Source organism: Coffea arabica, chromosome 1c (genome assembly GCF_036785885.1).
Source record: "Coffea arabica cultivar ET-39 chromosome 1c, Coffea Arabica ET-39 HiFi, whole genome shotgun sequence".
NCBI classification, from domain to species: domain Eukaryota; kingdom Viridiplantae; phylum Streptophyta; class Magnoliopsida; order Gentianales; family Rubiaceae; genus Coffea; species Coffea arabica.
In genome coordinates this window covers 51,653,877-51,675,059 of record NC_092310.1, presented here as the reverse complement: position 1 = coordinate 51,675,059, position 21,183 = coordinate 51,653,877, and the positions used below count along the sequence as shown (strand labels likewise).

Genomic DNA, 21,183 nt, shown 5'->3' with positions numbered 1-21,183 from the left:
GCTTGAATTTCAATTATTGTACATTGTGACATGCATCTATGTTTATTATCATATACATTATTGGTGTATATAATATTGATTTAAATACTTAATAATCAATAATCTAATGAGTTAGCACTACTTTTTTCTTTTTTTTATTAGAGTTTTACTCTTTTAGACCTAGGATGTGGGGGGAAATGCAAGAGGTGCAAATTGAGGGTAAATGGTATGTGTATGGAAAATATTTAGGTGAATTTTGTATATTAGGATGCAATCAAAGTTGAGATGAGTTGAGTTCACATACTATGGCTTTTGGAACCACTTGAAATAATTTTAAATCAGGTCAATCCAAACCAAAACAAATACTTTAATAGGAAGACAAGATCGCTAGATTGTAAGTTTTAATTGAAACTCACAATGGTGGAATGCATACAAATGGAGCGCATATGACCAACAACACTATGTTATGTTGTCAAAAGTTATTTAGCAATTGCACACTAGCTAACTCCTCTAATCAACTCATTCTAGAGGAGTTGGCCACCTCATTAATTATGGGGTAGGAGGTCAAGGTTTATCTCCCATCAATATGCCTCTATATGAGACTTGTTCTAAATTCATACGAGTGCGTGGTACACCCGTCTGGTCTGATGGTCGTTTAGTTTCCATCCGATTCTGTCAGGACCAAAGGAATTTGAGTACATGTAGTTTAGTGTAGGGAATTGTGTGTTTTAGAAGCAAACAATAAAACGACACCGTTACACTTAAATAAGGGCGGTGATTGTAATTGGAACACAATTGAATACCATTCAATAGGGGCAAATTGCATAAATAGCCCTTGTAACAGAAATACAGTTATTACATTTATTGCAATAGATTCACTCTCCTTCCCTCTCTTCTTTCTGTTACTTTTCCCCTTTCTCTCACTTTCCTCTACTTCTTCTTCTTGTTCCTTCTCTCAATTTCTACTCAATTTCCTGATTTAGCCTGCGAGCCTAACATTTGGTATCTGAACGGTTAATTCTTGGCGGCAAAAATATCCGAAATGGCGGAGAGCATGAGATTTAGGACCCTGGAAGATCAACTCAAGAAGCAAGAGCATCAACTTCAGGAACTGATGGGATCTATGACGACGTTGCAGAATGCAAGTTCTGAAGAGTTGCGGCAAAAGTTCCAAATAGAAATAGAGCAAAACAATGCGAAATTGGAAGCGATAGTCGGAGGCTTGGATCAGAAGTTCAATAAGGTGGAACAAAGATTCAACATAGTGCTGAAGCTGCTGATGAAGGAGAAAGGCCTGCCTGACATTGATGGCGGCGGCGCTGAGCCAATCCTTCCCACACCACCAGCTCATTTGAGATTAACATCATCAATCGAAAGGCCAGGGATCCAGTAGGAACATAGAGGTAGACAGTTCACCCCTAATATACCTCAAATGGAACTGCCAATGTTTAGTTCTAGAAATCCTAAGGAATGAGTGAGGAAATGCCAAAAGTATTTTTTGAACTATCAGATTGCAGAAAACCAAAAGATAGATGTGGTAGAGATTTTTTGGAAGGAAAGGCTGACAATTGGTTTCAAGGAGTGAAGCTGGTGAAGCTTGGTATGCCTTGGGGGGAGTTCAGTGAGCTCCTATGCGAGAGGTTCTCTGGGAGTAGTTCTCGTGACATTGTGGAAGAGTTCAACAAGTTGCAACAAAAAAGTACTGTGGAGGCATATGAGGAAAAGTTTGAGGAGTTGAAGACACTAATACTGATGAAAAATTCCAAGTTGGATGAACCTTACTTTGTATTTAACTTCATTAGTGGTCTCAAGGAGGGTATCAAGCCTATGGTGAAGATGTTCAGACCACAAACATTGATGAAGACCTTTAAGGTAGCTGAACTGCAGGAATCTTCCTTGGAAATCCAGTCTAAGCAAAGTAAGGCTTCAGGGAGGGTTGCAGTGGAGCCAATATTTGGAATGTATAGGAATTCTGCAAATAACCAGAATCGCCAAAACTCCTACAAGTTACCTGCCATCAATCCCCTTTCCCAGAAAACTGACTTAGTGCACAGAGAGTTCAGCAGAATATTTGCTGAGGAAATGCAGTTTAGGCATAAGCATAACCTGTGTTATAGATGTGAAGAAAAATTTGGAGTTGGACGCTAGTGTGAGAAAGGAACTTTGAACTGTCTAGACACTGAAGAAGGGGAAGATACTGAGTTTGAGGGTGCAGAAGGAGAACAAGATGAACTTACAGGAAGAGTGGGAGAACTTGCAGAAGTATCCTTAAATGCTCTTTCTAGTACTCTAAAGAGAAAGTCTATCATGTTGATGGGCAATTTGGGAGGGTTTCCAGTCAAAATTTTAGTGGACACAGGAAGCTCTGATAGCTTCATTAACCATAGGATTGTCAACTTGTTGCAACTGTCATATCAATCAGTTAATCCATTCATTGTAACTTTGGCTGATGGCACTGATATTACCAGTGGAGCTATGGGCCCCAATGTCACTTGGTTGATCCAAGAGTACAGATTCCAATTTGACCTGAAAATCATGGAATTAGGGGGTGGGACATCATCTTGGAAGTCGATTGGATGTGCCAGTTCAGCCCCATCACATTTGATTTTCACTTTCTCAGTATTGTTTTTAGCAGTAGAGGGAGTTTACTGCACCTTCAAGGTTTTGTCAACCAATCTGAAATGGAACTAGTGAGAGGCAAGGATCTCAGAACCTTCATACAGGAGAAATAAAGAAGCTGTGCAGCCATGCAAACAGATGTAGCAAGGGGGCCAGAGGAACTACTGTCTGAGCCTATAGATAAGGTCTTACAACAATACTCTTAGGTGTTCACAACTCCAAAAACTTTGCCCCCAGAGAGAGAGCTAGACCACCGGATCAACCTTAAACCAGGAGCTGAACCTTTCAAGCTCAAGCCTTACAGGTACCCCCACTCCCATAAAACTGACATTGAAAGGTAAGTTGCTGAGATGCTTACTAATGGGATTATTATTCATAGTACCAGTCCCTTTGCCTCCCCTGTGTTGCTAGTTAAAAAGAAGGATTACACCTGGAGACTGTACATTGATTACAGAAGATTGAATGACTTGACTGTAAAAGACAAATTTCCTATCCCCAACGTAGATGAACTATTAGATGAGTTACATGACACGAAATATATGTCCAAATTGGACCTCAGGGCTGGTTATCATCAGTTGAGGGCGAAGGCAATTGACACTCCCAAAACTGCCTTCCAAATACATCATGGACATTTTGAATTCTTAATAATGCACTTTGGATTGACAAATGCACCAATTACATTTCAAGCACTGATGAACAGAATACTCCAACCGTATCTAAGGAAGTTTGTCTTAGTTTTTTTTTTAATGATATTTTGGTGTACAGTCCCTCTCTGGAATCACATGCACAACACTTGCAGACCGTGCTCAGTGTTTTGGTAGAGAACCAGTTGTACTGTAAGAGGTCAAAATGTTCATTTGCTCAGACCTCAATTGAGTATTTGGGACATGTGATCTCTGAAACAGGAGTGAGCATGGACTTTGCTAAAATTGAGTGTATTTAGTCCTGGCATACCCCTACAACAGTCAAAGAGTTGAGAGGTTTCCTTGGTTTGACTAGATATTATAGAAGATTCATCAGAGGGTATGGGGTGATTAGTAAACCACTGACACTGTTATTAAAGAAAGAAGGCTTTGCATGGAACCATAATGGTCAAATGGCATTTGAAGACTTAAAGAGAGTTATGACCACAGCTCCTGTATTGAACATGCCAAATTTCGAACTTCCTTTTGTGATAGAGACTGATGCCTGTGGGGTTGGCATGGGAGCAGTGTTGATGCAGCAGGGTCATCCTATAGCTTTTCTTAACAAAGCTCTATCAATTCAAAATCTAGGGTTGTTAGTGTATGAGAAAGAATTGCTTGCTTTGGTGTTGGCTGTCAACAAGTAGAGGCATTAACTGGTCGGCTACCACTTCATCATCATGACAGATCACCAAGCTCTCAAGCATCTGCTAGAGCAAAAACTCACCCAACCACTACAACACAAACGGCTTACTAAGCTACTTGGTTTAGATTATGAGATACAATATAAGAGGGGTGTAGAGAATGGTGTAGCTGATGCTTTTTCCAGAAGAAGAATGGAGGGGGCCTCTGATAGCAATAGGGAAGCTGAGCTGCAGGTAGCTCAGGTGTGTGCCATATCTTCTATTCAACCTAGGTGGACACAGGAGCTTCTGGAGAGCTACATAGGGGATGCACAGGCTCAGCAGAAGTTGTCTGAGCTAGTGTTGACCCAATGTAGACCCAGATTTTCATATGAAAAATGGAGTGCTCAAGTTCAAAGGAAAGCTGTATGTGGGCACAACTAATGGAGTCAGAACCAACCTGATCAAAACCTTGCACGATTCAGCTGTTGGAGGGCACTCAGGACAGAGGGATTGTCTTCACAGGGTGTGGTATTTATTTCATTAGCTTGGAATTAAAGGAGATATCATCCAGTATGTGAGGTCTTGTGATGTGTGTCAAAGGAACAAACATGAGAATGTCCCTTATCCTGGCTTGCTGCAGCCTATTCCAGTGCCTCAGCAAGCTTGGTCCCACCTCACCATGAATTTTATTGAACAGCTGTCACCCTCTCATGGCTTTGACACCATCTTGGTAGTGGTGGATCGTTTCACTAAGTTCAGTCATTTTATCAAACTCACTCATCCTTATTCTGCACAGCAAGTAGCTCAGGTTTTCCTTAACAACATTTACAAGTTGCATGGGTTGCCAGAGACAATCATAATTGATAGGGACATGATTTTTCTTAGCAACTTCTGGCAAGAGTTGTTCAGCTTGGTTGGAGTAAAACTACACTATAGTTCCTCTTACCATCCACAATCAGAAGGTCAAAGTGAAAGAGTCAATCAGTGTTTGGAAAACTAGCTCAGGTGCATGTGCAGTAAACATCCTTCCCACTGGAGTAGTTGGCTTGCCACAGCCGAGTTATGATACAACACTAATTTTCATACCAGCTTATAAATCACTCCCTTTGAAGCACTGTATGGATATAAGCCGAACCATATCTCACTGGGGCCCTTTCATGATAGCATCATACCTGCTGCAAGCAATATGGTTCAGTCAAGGTTACATGTCATATCTCTCATCAAGGAGAACTTGGCTAAGGCTCAAAATCGTATGAAGTTATTCGCTGACAAGCATAAGTCTGAGAGGATCTTTCAAGAAGAGGATTGGGTGTTCCTCAAACTACACCCTTACAGGCAGCAATCAGTAGCTATACGTAGGATTGTGAAGCTGGCTGCCAAATACTTTGGATCCTTTCAAATTATTGCAAAAGTGGGAGCATTGGCTTACAAGCTTAAATTGCCAGAGGGGGCTCGCATTCACCCAGTGTTTCACGTATCACTACTTAAAAGGAAGATGGGAGTGACATAGGTAGTGGAGTCTACCCTGCCAGAATTGGATGCAGCAAATCAATGCTTATTAAGGCCCGAGAAGGTACTCCAGAGACGGGTCATCATGAGAGCTGCTCAACCCATCATCCAGTACTTGGTGAAATGGAATAACCTACCAGAATCCGAATCTTCATGGGAGGATAGAAGCTTCATAGACAGGCAATTTCCAGGTTTCAAAGCTTGAGGGCAAGCTTTTGTTTAAGGGGATGGGATTGTCAGGACCAAAGGAATTTGAGTACATGTCGTTTAGTGTCGGGAATTGTGCGTTTTAGAAGCAAATAATAAGACGACACCGTTACACTTAAATAGGCGCGGTGATTGTAATTGAAACACAATTGAATACCATTCAGTAGGGGCAAATTGCATAAATAGCCCTTGTAACAGAAATACGGTTATCACATTTATTGCAATAGATTCACTTTGCTTCCCTCTCTCCTTTCTGTTACCTTTCCCCTTTCTCTCACTTTCCTCTACTTTTTCTTCTTCTTCCTTCTCTCAATTTCTGTTCAATTTCTTGATTTAGCCTGCGAGCCTGACAGATTCCCCCGATTCAGTTGGGTCATTTCTTAGAGTAGGCTCCCTCGGTAGGAAGTTAGACTATACTAGATGTACAGTTACATAAAAAAAAAAAAAATTGCACACCGTACGATTGATCTGACAGATGCTTAAAATCGAAGAACTTGCAGTTTGCAAATTGAATACTCAAGTTCAACTTGATTATCTACTTAGGTTGAATCACATTAAAAGCTCAGTTAAAGTCCGACATAAATTGCAATTACCAAAACAGATGCGACATTTGTAGTTTTAGTGGTATAGGCTATTCTTGAAGTTGAAGCAGATCCCTGGTATAGGCTATTCTTGAAGTTGCTTGTGGTTTCAATTGCAAAAGCAGCATAGTTAATTCACTAGAAAGTCAAATTAAACCTTGACAGAGTGATTCTTAAATGCATGCAGAAGGAAAAATGTAGCAGAATCATATTAGGACCTTCATCATTAATAGATAATATTTTCATCGGCTAAGTTAGGTATTAAAGATATTATAAAGAATGTTTGCATTATTGCTCATGTGTCTTGGCTTAGTGCATAAACTAAGTTGGACTATTTTCAAGATCATAGAAGCAGTCAAGCAGACTAGAACCCCCAATAAAACAGGTACAGTACACAATGTACAGGTGTTTTATTCTTCAAAGTAACAATTGGACCAGTAATTCAAAGTTGAAAGTTGAAACAAAATGATACCAAGTGCCAGATTCGTCTAAATGCTTGAATCGGTTCAGGGGTTGAGGTTAGAGCATGCCTCCGTTTCCGGGACCAATAAGTCAATAACACGGCTCGGCTCCAGGACCACAGGTGGCTTTCAGGGCTCTCACCGGGAGTAATGCATATTTTAGTTGGCTAGTGACTCCAGCAAACATAAGAACAACCCAGACAGAGAAATCCCGCTTCGCACCTCCCAATCACTCGCTAGCCATTATCAATTTCTTCACCTAAATGCAAGCTGCTCTTGCAGCTATGGCCGCCCATTTTATCCTCTCTTTCACGGCCGTCAACCACCATCCTCTCCTCTCCCAACTCTCCAATCCCATTTCCGCTTCTTCTTCGCCTTCTTCTTTATCACTTCATTCCTCATTTCATGGGGCATCTCTCAAGCTTCCCCGCCAATTTTCCGCCGCCGCACCTAAGCCTATCACTGTCGTGGCAGCCACCAAGAAAGCGGTTGCTGTCCTCAAAGGCACCTCGAATGTGGAAGGCGTCGTCACTCTCACCCAAGATGATGATGGCCTCACAACTGTGACTGTAAAAGTTAATGGGCTTACTCCAGGGAAACATGGGTTCCATTTGGTTAGTCTTTTTATTCCTTTAATTTTGTTCCACTTTATTACTGTTAGCCAAATATCTATGGTTTGTCTTGCTCAAATTTTTTTTTTTTTTTTTCCAATTGGGATTTTCATAGCATGAGTATGGTGATACCACAAACGGGTGTATGTCAACAGGTTCGATTTTTATTAGTATTTAAAGCTTATTTTAGTGGAAATGATGGTTTATTCCTGCATTTTTCTGGGCGAAATCTGTTGGTGATTGTGGTTTACCGTGCATTAACAGGAGCGCACTTTAATCCGAAAGGGTTGACTCATGGAGCTCCTAAAGATGATGTCCGTCATGCGGGTGACCTGGGAAACATAGTTGCCAATGCCGATGGTATTGTTTAGATTGATCGTTTTATTCAGTTTGAGAAATATAGAAGGCGTTTTCGTAGTGAATTACAAAATAAGAAAGGAAATGTAACATGAAGGGAGGATAGGAGGAAATGGATTTCTTACTCGTCGACTTTTAAGTTGATATTGCAGAAACCAACTTATATATTTATGGAGACCTAATAAAAGCATACATATTTCTTAAATTCAAAGTTATTTACTGGAAGTAACCTGTAATTGTTTACTCAAGATTGGATCTTTTTGTTTTTATCAGAGCTGATGATTGTGACTTTTTCTGTAATCCTGATGTTGTTCAATGTTATCCAGGTGTGGCTGAGGCAACCATCGTGGACAATCAGGTATATTGGATAACTTCATGCTGCTCTGAATTGTGTGTATGATCATATATTGACAATTCTTATTGAGGAATGTGATTCTATTTTCACGTCCAGATACCTCTGAGTGGTCCAAACTCGGTTGTTGGAAGGGCTTTGGTAGTTCATGAGCTGGAGGATGACCTTGGAAAGGGTAAAGTTACTGTTTATGTTCATATTTTATTCAAGATGTACTGTTCTTGTTGTTTTTGAGTCCGTAGAATCTAAGGATAACCCAAATTGCTGCTGTTATGAGCTTTATTAGTATGTCATTAACCTTTCCTTTTGGCTGTCAATCTGTAGGTGGTCATGAACTCAGTCTAACTACAGGCAATGCTGGTGGAAGATTAGCTTGTGGTATGCAAATACATTTTTCTCCCACACTTCATTACTTTCTTATTTTAAGTTCCAGTACCTGCTTTCTTTTTTGCCTGGGGGAGCACAATGACTACATCATGCACCTAACATTATGCCTAAGTTCCTTCCTTGCCAGCCACCAGCTAGTTTATTGCTAGTTTCATTTGTGATGAATTACTTTCAACTCTTGATAACAGTATTGAAAAAGTTTAGTTTATGGCTGTGGGGGAGGTCTTATTGCAATTCCACACTATCTATCTGTGTTGCGTAACCTTCACTGTTTGTTGAGGACCTTATGGAAAACATTGAAATAGTGTGGTTGTTGTTATTGTTCTTGCAGCTGAGATTCTTGTGACTTTCGTGGTGCATCATAATCTCACAGAAATTTTGCTGTTGATCCTTGTTTTTCTACATCATAACGCTGCTAGTCCATTGAGTTGTAGGAGGTTGTTTTCATTTGAATTCATTTCCAATTGGTCTCTTTTGTTCTAACTGAAGTCATATAATTAATCTGCTGGTCTTTTGTTAATGTCCCTTTTCCTTCTTCCTTTTTTTTCTGTTCCCCTAAAAAAATTCTGGATAAGACATTCTGACTATGATCGTCAGTATGCCAAAGTGTTGAGTCAGTTATAGAACTCAACTTTCTGTGCAATCACGAGGTAGACCGAGTGTGTCTGTCTTTTGTGCTTCTCTTGCTTGGAAATCTTCTACAAACTCATTTTTGTTGGATGTTTTTCTCCAGCCCTGGTGGGGGGAGGGTTTGGTTGGTCCCCTTACTAAAATTTTGGATGATGATTTACATGGTTAATGCACCATTGATCTCTTTAATCCTTAACGCATGCTTCCTTTCTGAACAAAGACATCTTGTGGAGGAGCATATCGTGGAGAGTGGTTTTGGTTTTCTGCCACTAGAACCTTTGTCCTGTATCCGAGCAGTTATTTGGCCTTAGAAGTTAAGTCTTAGTTTTCTTCTCAAATAAATAGTAAAGTGATACGAAGCTTACATGCAGAGTGCAAGCTAAGAAAGCATGGATTTTTTGCATGTCTGCATCTTTTCATTGTAAAACTTATAGCGTATTTGACCAGATTGCTGTCTATGTCTCATTTTGCAAATATTATTTAGCTTTATGGCATTGCAGCTTTACTTCTTATTTTAACTGTCATATACAGCCCATGCAGATTAATCTTTCTTGTCACATCTAGATGAATGGATTAAGGTTCTTGAGTTAGTGCAGTGTAAAAAGAATATCTAGAAAGCCCTATGGTGTTTCAGTGTCTCTAAATGATGTGCTCAGAAGTGTGTCTGAAAAGAATATTGCTAGAATTTAAGTTTTCCCCTTAATGTCCCCATTCCCATCCAAACATTCAGCATAGCTGATATTCTGAAGTCTCACCTGTTAGGGACCTTCCCAGATGCCCTTAAAAAGATTGGGCAATAAAATTTCATTCTTGTCAGATGCCATTGGCCACAGATTGAGAGAGCAAGTAATCATCATTGCATTTCATTTATAACCACCTTTGCTTGGGGTCAAACCCAGAATATCATAAACAGGAAACATACATAACCAAGTGTACAGATGATGCATTTAGTAGGTGCACAAAAACAAATTATGAGGAATGGGGTGATGCATTTCTTCCAGAAAAGTTGTCAATTTATTAAGAATATACATAAATATTTCTGTTGTTACAATTATAGGATTTGCAAATACGATCAGTCTATAGTTGATCAGTTGACCTTTGGTTCAAGGAATATTCAATGGCAACTTTTATCTAGATGCATATTTTCTTTTCTTAAATTTAGTCATAGGACTGATGTAGAAATCAAAATCACGCCAGTGTACTTCCAAGACTTTGATTGTGCCTGTTTCCAGAGGCTTAGAGATTGTAGCTTCTGTATACCATGCTAATGTGTAGTTCTTGGGAAAAAACTTCTTACATCGCTCCACTCTGCATGTGGCTTTCTTGATCAAGTAATGCATTGTTCCAGAACTTGTTTATGTTAGTTTATTATCTTAGGACGCAAGCTGTTGAAGGGCATTTTTTTTTTTTTTGTTGCATTTTTCGGGTATTAATAGTTACATGTCGTGAGCTCCTCTTTATGAAGGTTGAATCATGGATGTTATCCTTTGTGTTTACTTTCTTTCTTCTTGTTGAAATTTTTCGAAGCAAGTTGGTTAATATGCCTCAAAGAGATCCATGTAGTCTGTAAATAGCATTCATGAGGAAAAGGTCTAGTTCACACAGAGGTACATGTACAGTTCCTGTACAAACAACTTTGTTATTCCTCCGTATCTAGTGATACCACAACTTTTTCCTCCTGTGTGATGTTTTCAAGACTAGGCATGTACATATATAGTAGATAAAATTCCATAGTGCATGATAACATGCCTCTGGTGTAATGATGCTTTAGAAACTACTAATAGTTCGATTAGGATGTGATTGGTTCTTGATCTCAACAAAGGGCTCTAGAAAAGGCTTCTCATGATGGGATGCAAAATATTGGTATACCTGGACGATCTAAATTCTTTCATATTTATGTGCCTTATCCATGATTTGTTGGTGGTTTCACTTTCACCTGCTATGCTTGATCCTGTTTTATTTAAGATAGCTGGCATACTTTATCATCTGATCTTATCTGCAGGTGTTGTCGGTTTGACTCCCATATAAGTGAGCTAGCTTGGACCTAAAGATCACATCGGTGAACACTTGTGGTGTTTAAAGTTTGATATGGAGTTGAATGGAGAGGATGTCCAATTGGAAGAGCAACTGATTGTTGTCTTGTGAAGATGCAGCTAAATGCTGTATGAACGAATTTGCATACTATTTGTTTATGCTTAAATGAAGTGAATAAATTTCAATGCTTGGACTTAGATTTGTGGATATTTTTCTGAACTCTCAGTATTGTTCTTCCTGAATGACCTCGGTTAGCATTTTGGCTTTACTAGCGCATTAGCCTGATCTTGATGATTAACACCAGTGTTCGAATTCCTCCCCTCTCCCCTCTCCCCTCTCCCCTCTCACGGCTCCATGCTTGACAGCAAAAACCTTAAGAATAAGAAGATCCACCTTCTTGCACTGCCTTCCTAGCTGTTTCTTTTACGGCCTTTGCTCGACCTCTGATGTTAAGGGCTTTTTCTCCATCCATAATACGATCCACTGCCTTGGTTAAAGCTTCTGCTTTTATGATTTCAGTCGTGATTCTGCTCCATTCCTGAGCCCCAACGCTAACACCAATTTTCAAGACATCCGTCAACAATTTTTCATTGAAAAACTGCTCTGCAAACAAGGGCCATGCAACCATTGGCACACTGCAACGTACGCCCTCTAGAGTTGAATTCCATCCACAGTGAGTCACGAATGCTCCCACAACTGCATGCTCAATAACGGTAGAATTTGAAGCAAAAGGCATTCAAAGAGATGCAACTGAAACTAATGTCCGACATGAAACTGTCATTAACTTCTTCCACTAATAATGTTCTGGCAAACCATGTTCTCCAAACCTTAATTGAAAACTAAGGAGTTTTAATTAATTACAACTTACACCAACAAAAGGCTATTATTAGCACTTGTACCAATTGCTTGAACGGTCACTCCAACAAAATGACATTCCCAAAATACCCATCCCCAATTAATTCATGACACTTATTGTCAACAAACCCCTCTCTCCTGAGTTTAATTACTAACTAAGAACGTTTACATAAATTCAGTGAAACAAATGTTGTTGTCACTTGTACCCACTGCTAAAAATACAATTAAAATAATGGTACATTCCTATAATACCCGTTTTTTTTTTTTTTTGTAAACAACACTTTATGGGCATTTACCGCATAGAAGACCGTATATGCCAAAGCTAAAAACAAAAGTTGTACCAACAATTATACTCTGCGCTATAACAACACTCTAAACAACCTCACAATCCCAAAATGCCTGTATCCTTGCGGTTGAAATTCAAAAGTCATTTTGTCCTAAATTTGTTCTTATACAGTGTAAGGAAACGCATCGTTAGAGGTTGAAGATCTATCAGCTCCACGCGTTCTGCTGCCTCCACCTCAAAAGATTCCAAAAACACATTTAACATCACTACAATGCCGCCATCGGTTGGTGCAGTTTAGGTACAAAAGAAACATCATGTTTAGGACTCGGGATGTCGAGGAAATGCTAAATAAATAATAGATGCAATAATTTGCATGACAACTGATAAATCTAATCAAGCTTTTTATAAGGTAAAGATACTTGATAGTAAAACCTTTAGTAAATCCAAAAGGCATCTTGGCAACTTTGTCTTTCTTTTCTTTAGTAAGAAAAAACGGTCAGGATAAGCAGTGGCGGAGCTAGAAAAAAATTTTAGTGGGGGCAAAAATAGTACTAAAATTTTTTATCTACTCTTTTTCTAGTTTTTTAAGCAAAAAAATAAATAAATTCCCCAACAAGTACAAATGATATGTATATTCCATGAAAAACATAAAAGGACAAACTCAAAATTATTAATGTAATAATAATTTTATTTCAAAAACAAACTAAATTATTTACAATTGCTCACGACGAATTTTCATATTTTAATAATGGTTTATAACTTTCTCATTTTGAACTTCACAAAGTAAATTTTTCTTAATATAAGTAACTAAACTAAATTTTATGATCAATTCTTTCACATATTTTCTAAAAAAATTCTGGAGGCACACTTAAAATTATGTCAAAATTATATAAGTATCATAGAAATTTAAGTGGAGGCCCGTGCCCCGGTTCCTCCACCTTAAATCCGCCCCTGAGGATAAGTTTTTGGGAAAATAAGTAGATTATCTACTAATATAATTTTTATATCGATTAACAAAATCTCTGTGAAAAAGGTACCTGTTCTTACTAACAGATCCTACATGTGTAACAATTGTGCCTACATATGATGCTATAACCATACATACTGATCTTTATCTTCCCCCAACACTCCCCCGCCCCAACTAAAGTATGCGGATCAGCCAAAAGGGTTGAAGGATTAGTGAAATACATATTCCAAGATTGATGGGAAATTTACACTTGATCAAGACATGTCATTAGATTGTGATTTATCAGAGCAGTGGTATCACCATATCGGGCCTCTAATTAACTCAAACCATCTGTCGCTGTTGTTCATATTTGATCAAAGAACCTAGTCAAGTGGAATAAAAGATTTCCGAGTAAAAGGATTTTTAGGGTGTTTCAGTCCACCAGTCACCAGATGAGCCAATTGCACCAATGAAATTTAGCAATTCTTTCTGACAATGTTACATGATTGCTCTACTGTTTCTCGATCTATTATTCTATTCCTTGAATAGTAAATGATCAAAATATTTGGTACTGTGTGAGTGCGTGTGTTGTGAGGGAGTGGGATACCATGCTACCAAACCAGAGGGAACAGCGTAACAGTGGCGTTGTTACTACCATACGTGCTTCTCACACCAAGCCATCCCTTATTTATTTGTTACGCCAAGAATCTCCCCACCCCATCCAAATCTCATTCTTGACTTTTTCGCTTCTTAATTCCTTTAATCTTTTAAAATTTAATGGGCACCATGCCACCCATTTGGAGTTCCTCATCACCGGTTTGGATTATTAAATCATCTCTCCCGATCGAGGGTTAGTTTCTTTTATCTAATGGCCTCCATTTTCTTGCTGATTGCAGTTTTTTCCTGCATTCTTCACGCATGTTGAACTCCATTTTTCTTGCTGATTGCAGTTTATTCTACATTCTTCATGCATGTCGGATCAGATGAAGCCTAAATCATGTCTAACTCATTCCTATTTCCCCGAGTCCGAGTGCAGTTCGTTCAACTCCTCCATTAGTTAATATGTATACATTTCTACTTGGCTCTAGCGATTGGCTTTTCCAGTTTAACAACCTCTCTATGATTTACTTCTTTCATTCATCTCTTGCCATGAAAGTTCGAAATTGAGATTAATCTCAATCACTATTTGTAAATGAATGAAAGAATATTTAATTAGCTAAGGCTTTATTGTGTTAATTTCCATCGACGCGTGGTTTTCTGAATTGATTTTCCCATGACATAATAGTCAGACATGGCTTTTCCGATGACTTGATGCCTCGCAGATCAAGTTATCAGGAAACACTATACAATAATGTAAAATTAAACGCCATGCCTTCCTTCTCATTTTGTGATGCGGATTACTTGACATCAGTTGTTTGACTATGATATAAACTACTAAGAGTTTCATCATCTCTTGAGAAAATTTTAGTGTTTTGGAGAAAAGCTAATTGGATTTGTCTAAGATTAACATTTTATATAAATGGGAACCATAAAAGTTATACTGGTTGGTTGAAAGCTCAAAATTTATGCAGCAACGAGTCTTGTGCTAATGTAATTAGAGATTGGCAGAGAAGCAGTGCCCATACAAATGTTCATTGGCTGAATCTCACACGAAATAGAAAAACTAAGGATGATAAAGCAATTCTGGTTGAACCTAAGCTAGCTTCTGAGATTATAGCAATTCTTTTGACGGAAATTAATTTAGGAGTGTACTTTTAATATCTGTGGAATAAACTGATTATTGGGACTTGCAAAGATACAATCAAGTAGCCTATTCTTTTAGGCGAGCGATGTATAATCAAATCGTGTTGAACAATTTTCATCTAGGCTATTTAGTAGTGACATATATTTATTTTTTTTTAAATTCTGGCTGCCCAACTATAGGTACCTACTCTCACCTTTAAGAAAAGGAAGTTGAACATTTATATAACAAGAGATTAGCACAATACTTCTTACAGTAATAGCATTTTTTTGGCCAACTAAGATCAAAATTAAGAGCATTAATTAATAACTTCTTTCGAATTGTTTCACGAGCCTTATCTTCGCCCCAAGTTATCCCGATTGCTCGGATAAAAATTGAATAGAATCCGAGACTGCAACCATAAGCAGTAAAAGCTTCGGCATATGGTACCTAAAAAACCAAACACTAGAAGCCTGATAGAAGGTATGCCATTCGAAATCTTTAAATACACGAATAAAAGTTGATGTTCGGACACATCTGTACAATATATATTCATGTAGACAATTCATAAGTAATTCTATCAGCAGTTTTTTCTTTTTCTTTTTTTTTTAAGTAAGCAGCCAACCCATCTGACTACCACATCGGCTGCTGTAGTTCACTTAGAGGAGGACCACTCACATGCAGCAGAAAAGAATATTGTTATTTGAAATCAATAAACTTTAAATATCAGATAAATTAATGTAAGTAGCATGTTATTGTCATATGTATAAAGATTAGGTGTCATCTTGGGATTTTGGGGCTCAGTAAATAGCAATCAAAAGGAGGGGATTTTTTTTTTTTTTTTTGGGTAGAAAAAAGTTTGAGTGTGTTCGTCTCCGATCACCACCACAGGTCAGAGCATATCTCGAAACTATAGGTCAGGAGTTCTTACAAATTATCTACCAACACTGCTCTTAAAAGTCATATCGGTAGCAGAATTCGAATACACGATCTTTTGTGAAAAGTTGGTTCATCTTTACTAATTGAGCCAACATAAGCTGATAAGAAATGGATCAAATTATTTGTAAGACACAAATTTTAATAAGTAACAATATTGATTGGATTAATCTTATATACACTGTCAGTGTATACACTATATCACCGTTAAATATATGATACATGTGCAAAATTTGCTCATGTGTCATCCATCCAACCGTGTTAGTGTATACACTGAGAGTGTATATTAAATTTACTCATATTGATTGTACTTTTGCACATTAATATTTTAGTGTTAATATTTATTGTCATAATAATTACATCTATTTTATAGTACATTATATGGTTCACGATAATTGCAGAGGTCACAAAAAAAAAAAAAACCGGTGTCATTGTCAACGGTTATGAATAAAGAAAATAAGTAATAGACTTTTGATGCTTAATTACCCAAGCCGGAGAAAATGTCCACTTGAGTAGAAACCAAGTTGTTCTTGATTTGCGATTAGTACACGATTTGGCAACCAAACCTATGAGCATTTTGCTTAATAATAAAAAACGACGTAAGAGCATGGTCCTCGAACATATGCTTTTTAAGTTCGACCACCATCCACATCGTTCATTATGGCCTCCACGTGGATGATTTTACTCTAATCCATCCTTTTTAGTCCTTGAATACTGTCTTAAATTTCTATTTTCAAGCCATATTTTGTGGGCCCATGAAAGTAATCAAAATCAGGCTGCTAATTAATACTAATGTTTGTGGCTTGCACTTAAGTATAAGAAACCATAAACTCTGTTACTCTTAGTCCTAAATTAGTATACAAGTGGAATAGATGTGCCTAATTCACTTGAAGTAGAAAAATTATTTTGGGGGAACCACAAAAAGAGAGTTGGTATGCTTCCTTCAACAGCCATCTTGATCGAACTGCTTGGCATTTTTTGAAAAATAATTATGTAGAGAATCTGAGTAATGCTGTTGCCCCTCAACAACTAAATCAAGAGAGACTAAAATAACAAGAAAACTTGTCACTTTGGACCAATTTTTTAGGTTTCATTTCCAGCCTTTCATCATTAATTGTGATGGTCAACTAATCTACGCAATTAATAATTGATATGGAATTATTAATGGGCCGACTTTACTAAAATGTTTAATCAATTTTTAATGGTAATATAATTGCGAAACCTTGCACATATTAGATTAAAATCAGCTTATTAGTTAACCACTTCGAAATATTCATTTAGTTTTAGATTCTGTTGAAGATAAAAATACCTTTCAAATCTTTTTGCAACAAGTTGGCAAACTGTTGCAAAATTCACGTAGCCAGATGTAGATTTTTATATTGGGCAGCAACATCTTAGCTATCAATATTAGCGGAGTATTAATTTGTCATTTTTTTTGTTTGGACAACTCATTCCGATAATGTATTGGAGCAATTGATTTTTCTTCTCGTAAACAGCACCTAACAGGTTTCGCAGTTCCTTCCTGCAATCTTCTCTTGTTATAATGTCTGTACAGTTTAATCCATTATAAACTATTCCAAAAAAGAACCGGAAAAGCTATAGAACAGAAAGGTATATATGAAAGGCCAATTGGATGCTGTTTTTCTCTTTTTCTTTCTTTAATTTTCCTTATGTAAGACATGGCCAGGCATTTCATACTTTCTGTTTCACTTTGTGTGTGTGTGTTCAATTTTTTGAGTCATATCATCTCATGATATTAATTATTTCTTGATCTACTTTATAGACACAGTTAGACACCTGATTAAAGATTATTGCGAGTCCTCTTCAATTGTCAGAATTAAAGATTAATTAGCTGAAAAATCCTCTCTTAATTAATCATGGCCCAATTGGACCTGGAATATGATAGACAAAATTGTTTTTCTTAATACTAATCATCATCATCATCGGAGAGATGTCAGTTCAGCGTTAGGTTCCATCAGCCCTATCCTGCGAACATGTGGTGCCCAAGTCGTATGATAGTGAACTGTTTTAGCTGATCCAGCAATAATTAATTAGTCCCTCCACCACCATAATTCACACTTGAAATTAGATGATTAAATCCAAAAAACAATTAACGCAATAAACTGCTGGCTGTTAATTTTTGGCATCACATTCAAATTCCATTGCTTCGTGCCTGCGGGATCATTGTACCATCTATGATACCGCTCTAAATTCTCTGTTCCGAAATTATTTTTCTGTCCCATCTATCCTGTACGTATTTGTACAACAACCACCACGTACATTGATGCGTTGATAACACAAGCAAACTGATAATACTTCACAGTTCACTCTGCTGACCCAAGAAAGATACCCCTACGGCGCAAACTGCAAACTACAAAGCGGGCAGCATGTATAGAGCCTCAGAAACCAATGGGCAGTTTGCCAGCCAACTTTGATCTCATATACATGGGCATGCACGAGCTAGTGTGTGCGAGTGTCCCTACTCAAGCTGCTTTGCTTACACCTCCCACCAGCTTTGGACGAGAGAATGGGAAGAAAAGATAGAGACAGATAAAAGGAAATATACTACCAATTTTATCATCAATTTAAGAGAATAGTTGCTGAAAAGGCAGTTGTGGTGAGCCAAACGAATCTCGTTATTTTGCCTCTTGAATCCCTCTCTCTTTCACGCACACACGTAGTTAGGACTGACTTAGTACAGTGGCACTTTTTTCTTGATGATCAGTTTAAGAAGGCATGGAGGGAGTGAGGTGGAGCATGCTTTGAACGTGCAATTCCTTAGCTTTAATGGCTGTATTTATTCGTGACTTTCGCTGGCAAAACAATGCGTACAAAGAAAGTGTGAAACCGACTTAATTAATTAAAACGCTGTTAATAACTTTCCCTTCATCTACTTTTACCCTAACCTTGTGTCTCATCTTTGCTGATCAGTTACAACTGGACTTCCCCATAATTCTCTTCTGTAAGGATTCTAGCCAGTTAGTGTAACATGTATGTATGTTTTCTATGTAATTGCAAGTCAGTTCCATTTGTCACAGTGTTTTAACTCTTGAGCCTCTAATTAAGAAGCGTATTAACTATACTAATCTTTTTTCCTTGGTTGTCATTTTAGGAGTTTAATTGACGTACTTTTTTTAAAAGGGGGGTTTTTTTTTTTTCCTACACTCTACACACTTGAGTGTACGATCGTTCATGCAACGTACATCACTTCCCATAAATTAATGCCTAAAACAAACTCTATGCAATACTGACCCTCCAAAGAGGGGATTAGTTAATTGTACCTAAGAGGTTTGACATGTTAGGAGTACCTTTTAGAGTGAGTGTAGTTAATAAGGAAAAACACTTTTTTCTTTTCCAAGTTGGAAATGAAAGGAAAGATTGGTGGCTACAAACTAACACATAGAAAATGTTCACGAGGCTGGCTTTTGACTCCAAACACTTCCTTACCATTCACTGTCCTCGGTGCGTGTATGTATATATACATATATATATATATATATATATATATATATATATATATAAACCACAACAAAAGCCCACTATCACTCCTATTTCTCACATCACTCTTCACTTGGCTGGTTACTTCACTTCTCATTTTCCCCTCTATTACTCAATTTCTTCAACACACTATTTCTTGAAACCAGTTTTTGGTATGGAATTCATGGATGCCTTGGAAGAATTCTCAGGCTCAAATGATCATTCTATTGTTATCAAAGGCAAGCGCACCAAGCGTCGCCAAAGGCCTCTATCTCCGGTTGGTAGAGCGGCTGTGGTCACTTCTTCTTCATCAAGTGGTGGTGGGGGAGATGATCAGGGTGGTGGGAAAGATGGAGAAGTGTTGGGCTATATTTATTCTCTAATTCCATCTTGTAACACTTCTACTAGTGACATATCAATATCCGCCACCAGTACAGATCAAGAAGATGAAGATATGGCCAACTGTTTGATTCTTTTGGCACAAGGAGAAAGCTGTAGAAAGCAAGTTGATCAGGATCGTGAGAGTAAGATGGAAAAGTTCACTAGTAGAAGGTTCAATGAAATGGCTACTACAACAACAGGTGGAAAAGTCGGCTTCTTTGTTTACCAGTGCAAAACTTGTAACCGAACTTTTCCATCATTTCAAGCTTTAGGTGGCCACAGGGCAAGTCACAAGAAGCCTAAGATCAATATAGAAGACAACAAAGCCACAATTGTTACACCTTCCAATGATCATCATCATCATCAAGAAGAAGAAGAAGAAGAAGAAGAAGAAAAGGAATCTGCAGGAGAAGAACAGGCTGCAGGCCAACTGATCGGTAGGCAAAGCCCACCTCTTTCTATTCAATCAACCAACAAACCTTGTTCTACTGCTGCAAGCAACAAGGCCTCAAAGAGTCATGAGTGTTCGATATGCGGAGCAGAGTTTGCATCAGGACAAGCTCTGGGAGGTCATATGAGAAGACACAGGAATTCTATGACAGCTAGTACTTCTAAAGTTGCCACGATCCTTGAAACAAGCCCAAGTATTGATCATCATGACCAAAAGCCCAGGAATATTTTTCCCTTGGATCTTAACCTACCAGCTCCATCTGAAGATGATGTCCACAGGGACTTGAAGTTTCAGTTTTCAGCCAATCAACAACCACATCTTGTGTTCTCAGCCCCTGCCTTGGTGGATTGCCATTACTGAGGGGGGGGGGGGAAAAAATAAGAGAAAAGAAAAGTTGTTGATAGCTACTTGAATTATATCCAATTTGAATTATGACAATTAGTTGTTATTACTTGAATCAATAATAATATTTAACAAATGATTCTTTGAATTGTTTTTTACTTCTTCTTTTTTTAGTACTTTATATGTTTCCAATGCTGATCATCTACTTGTGTTGAAGCTGAATACTTTGAGTAAGTGGTTAGTGTACAAGGTTGCCTTTCATTCACGAAATGTGACTGAGAGAAGGCATCTTTTTGTTTTTTGTTCCTTTTTTTTTTTTTTTGGTGATAAATACTTAAGTGTGTAATTTTGTTCTTACTTGAGAGGGAAGAACGATGTATGACACTCCTAAAGTGAGAGGAGTACTTGGGGGGCATGGCTAGGTTTTGGCATAACCAGAACCACAACCAAAAGTCGTGGATTAGGTTCTTTTTGTTTCCTTCAGAATAAAGCTGAATTGCCTAACTGAAATAAGAAAAAAAAAAAAAAAAGAGAAGGAAAAAAAAAAAAGAAGAAGAAGAAAAAAAAAAGCCTCCCTTTCTATCTGTTCCATTAAATGACAAAAGAATAAATGGATAGGAAAGCAAGGTTGGTAACAGCCAGGAATACTCCTATGCTATGTATGCGTAATCTTTCGTACATGTATGTATATATATCTTCAGCAATTCATCCACTTTAGACCAAATGATGTTTATTAGTTGGAAACTATTAAAC

General features: G+C 37.9%; 4 protein-coding genes and 1 long non-coding RNA gene across 5 annotated transcripts; 4 read left to right on the top strand and 1 right to left on the bottom strand.

Moving 5' to 3' along the window:
* Positions 1-1,449: 1,449 nt before the first annotated feature.
* On the top strand, positions 1,450-3,928 carry LOC140005938 (uncharacterized). The gene is made up of 6 exons (XM_072047300.1): positions 1,450-2,098; positions 2,156-2,640; positions 2,805-2,935; positions 2,978-3,185; positions 3,364-3,434; positions 3,598-3,928. The coding sequence occupies exons 1-6, from the start codon at positions 1,450-1,452 to the stop codon at positions 3,926-3,928; spliced, it is 1,875 nt and encodes a 624-aa protein (XP_071903401.1).
* Positions 3,929-6,795: 2,867 nt separating this feature from the next.
* LOC113727224 (superoxide dismutase [Cu-Zn], chloroplastic-like) lies at positions 6,796-11,233 on the top strand. Its single transcript, XM_027251261.2, has 7 exons — positions 6,796-7,279; positions 7,392-7,431; positions 7,541-7,636; positions 7,960-7,991; positions 8,085-8,160; positions 8,310-8,363; positions 11,005-11,233. The coding sequence occupies exons 1-7, from the start codon at positions 6,929-6,931 to the stop codon at positions 11,028-11,030; spliced, it is 675 nt and encodes a 224-aa protein (XP_027107062.2). The 5' UTR covers positions 6,796-6,928; the 3' UTR covers positions 11,031-11,233.
* Positions 11,234-11,409: 176 nt separating this feature from the next.
* Positions 11,410-11,772, bottom strand: LOC140005936 (anthocyanin 3'-O-beta-glucosyltransferase-like). Its single transcript, XM_072047290.1, has one exon. The coding sequence runs from the start codon at positions 11,770-11,772 to the stop codon at positions 11,410-11,412; it is 363 nt and encodes a 120-aa protein (XP_071903391.1).
* A 2,076-nt stretch (positions 11,773-13,848) lies between these two features.
* LOC113726584 (uncharacterized) lies at positions 13,849-14,363 on the top strand. Its single transcript, XR_003457568.2, has 2 exons — positions 13,849-13,973; positions 14,074-14,363. It is a non-coding gene; the product is annotated as an uncharacterized lncRNA (long non-coding RNA).
* Positions 14,364-19,297: 4,934 nt separating this feature from the next.
* Positions 19,298-20,578, top strand: LOC113727217 (zinc finger protein ZAT5-like). The gene has a single exon (XM_027251250.2). The coding sequence runs from the start codon at positions 19,432-19,434 to the stop codon at positions 20,446-20,448; it is 1,017 nt and encodes a 338-aa protein (XP_027107051.2). The 5' UTR covers positions 19,298-19,431; the 3' UTR covers positions 20,449-20,578.
* The last annotated feature ends 605 nt before the right edge of the window (positions 20,579-21,183 follow it).

Bases quoted from the DNA above. Each gene is read 5' to 3' on its own strand.
- LOC113727217 (XM_027251250.2), top strand. From the start codon at position 19,432: ATGGAATTCATGGATGCCTTGGAAGAATTCTCAGGCTCAAATGATCAT.
- LOC140005938 (XM_072047300.1), top strand. From the start codon at position 1,450: ATGAGTGAGGAAATGCCAAAAGTATTTTTTGAACTATCAGATTGCAGA. The intron at 2,641-2,804 runs GTTTTGTCAACC...CAATACTCTTAG, and splicing joins GAGTTTACTGCACCTTCAAG to GTGTTCACAACTCCAAAAAC. The intron at 3,186-3,363 runs GCAATTGACACT...TTTGGTGTACAG, and splicing joins ATCATCAGTTGAGGGCGAAG to TCCCTCTCTGGAATCACATG.
- LOC140005936 (XM_072047290.1), bottom strand. From the start codon at position 11,772: ATGCCTTTTGCTTCAAATTCTACCGTTATTGAGCATGCAGTTGTGGGA.
- LOC113727224 (XM_027251261.2), top strand. From the start codon at position 6,929: ATGCAAGCTGCTCTTGCAGCTATGGCCGCCCATTTTATCCTCTCTTTC. The intron at 7,992-8,084 runs GTATATTGGATA...TTTCACGTCCAG, and splicing joins CAACCATCGTGGACAATCAG to ATACCTCTGAGTGGTCCAAA. The intron at 8,161-8,309 runs GTAAAGTTACTG...GTCAATCTGTAG, and splicing joins GGAGGATGACCTTGGAAAGG to GTGGTCATGAACTCAGTCTA.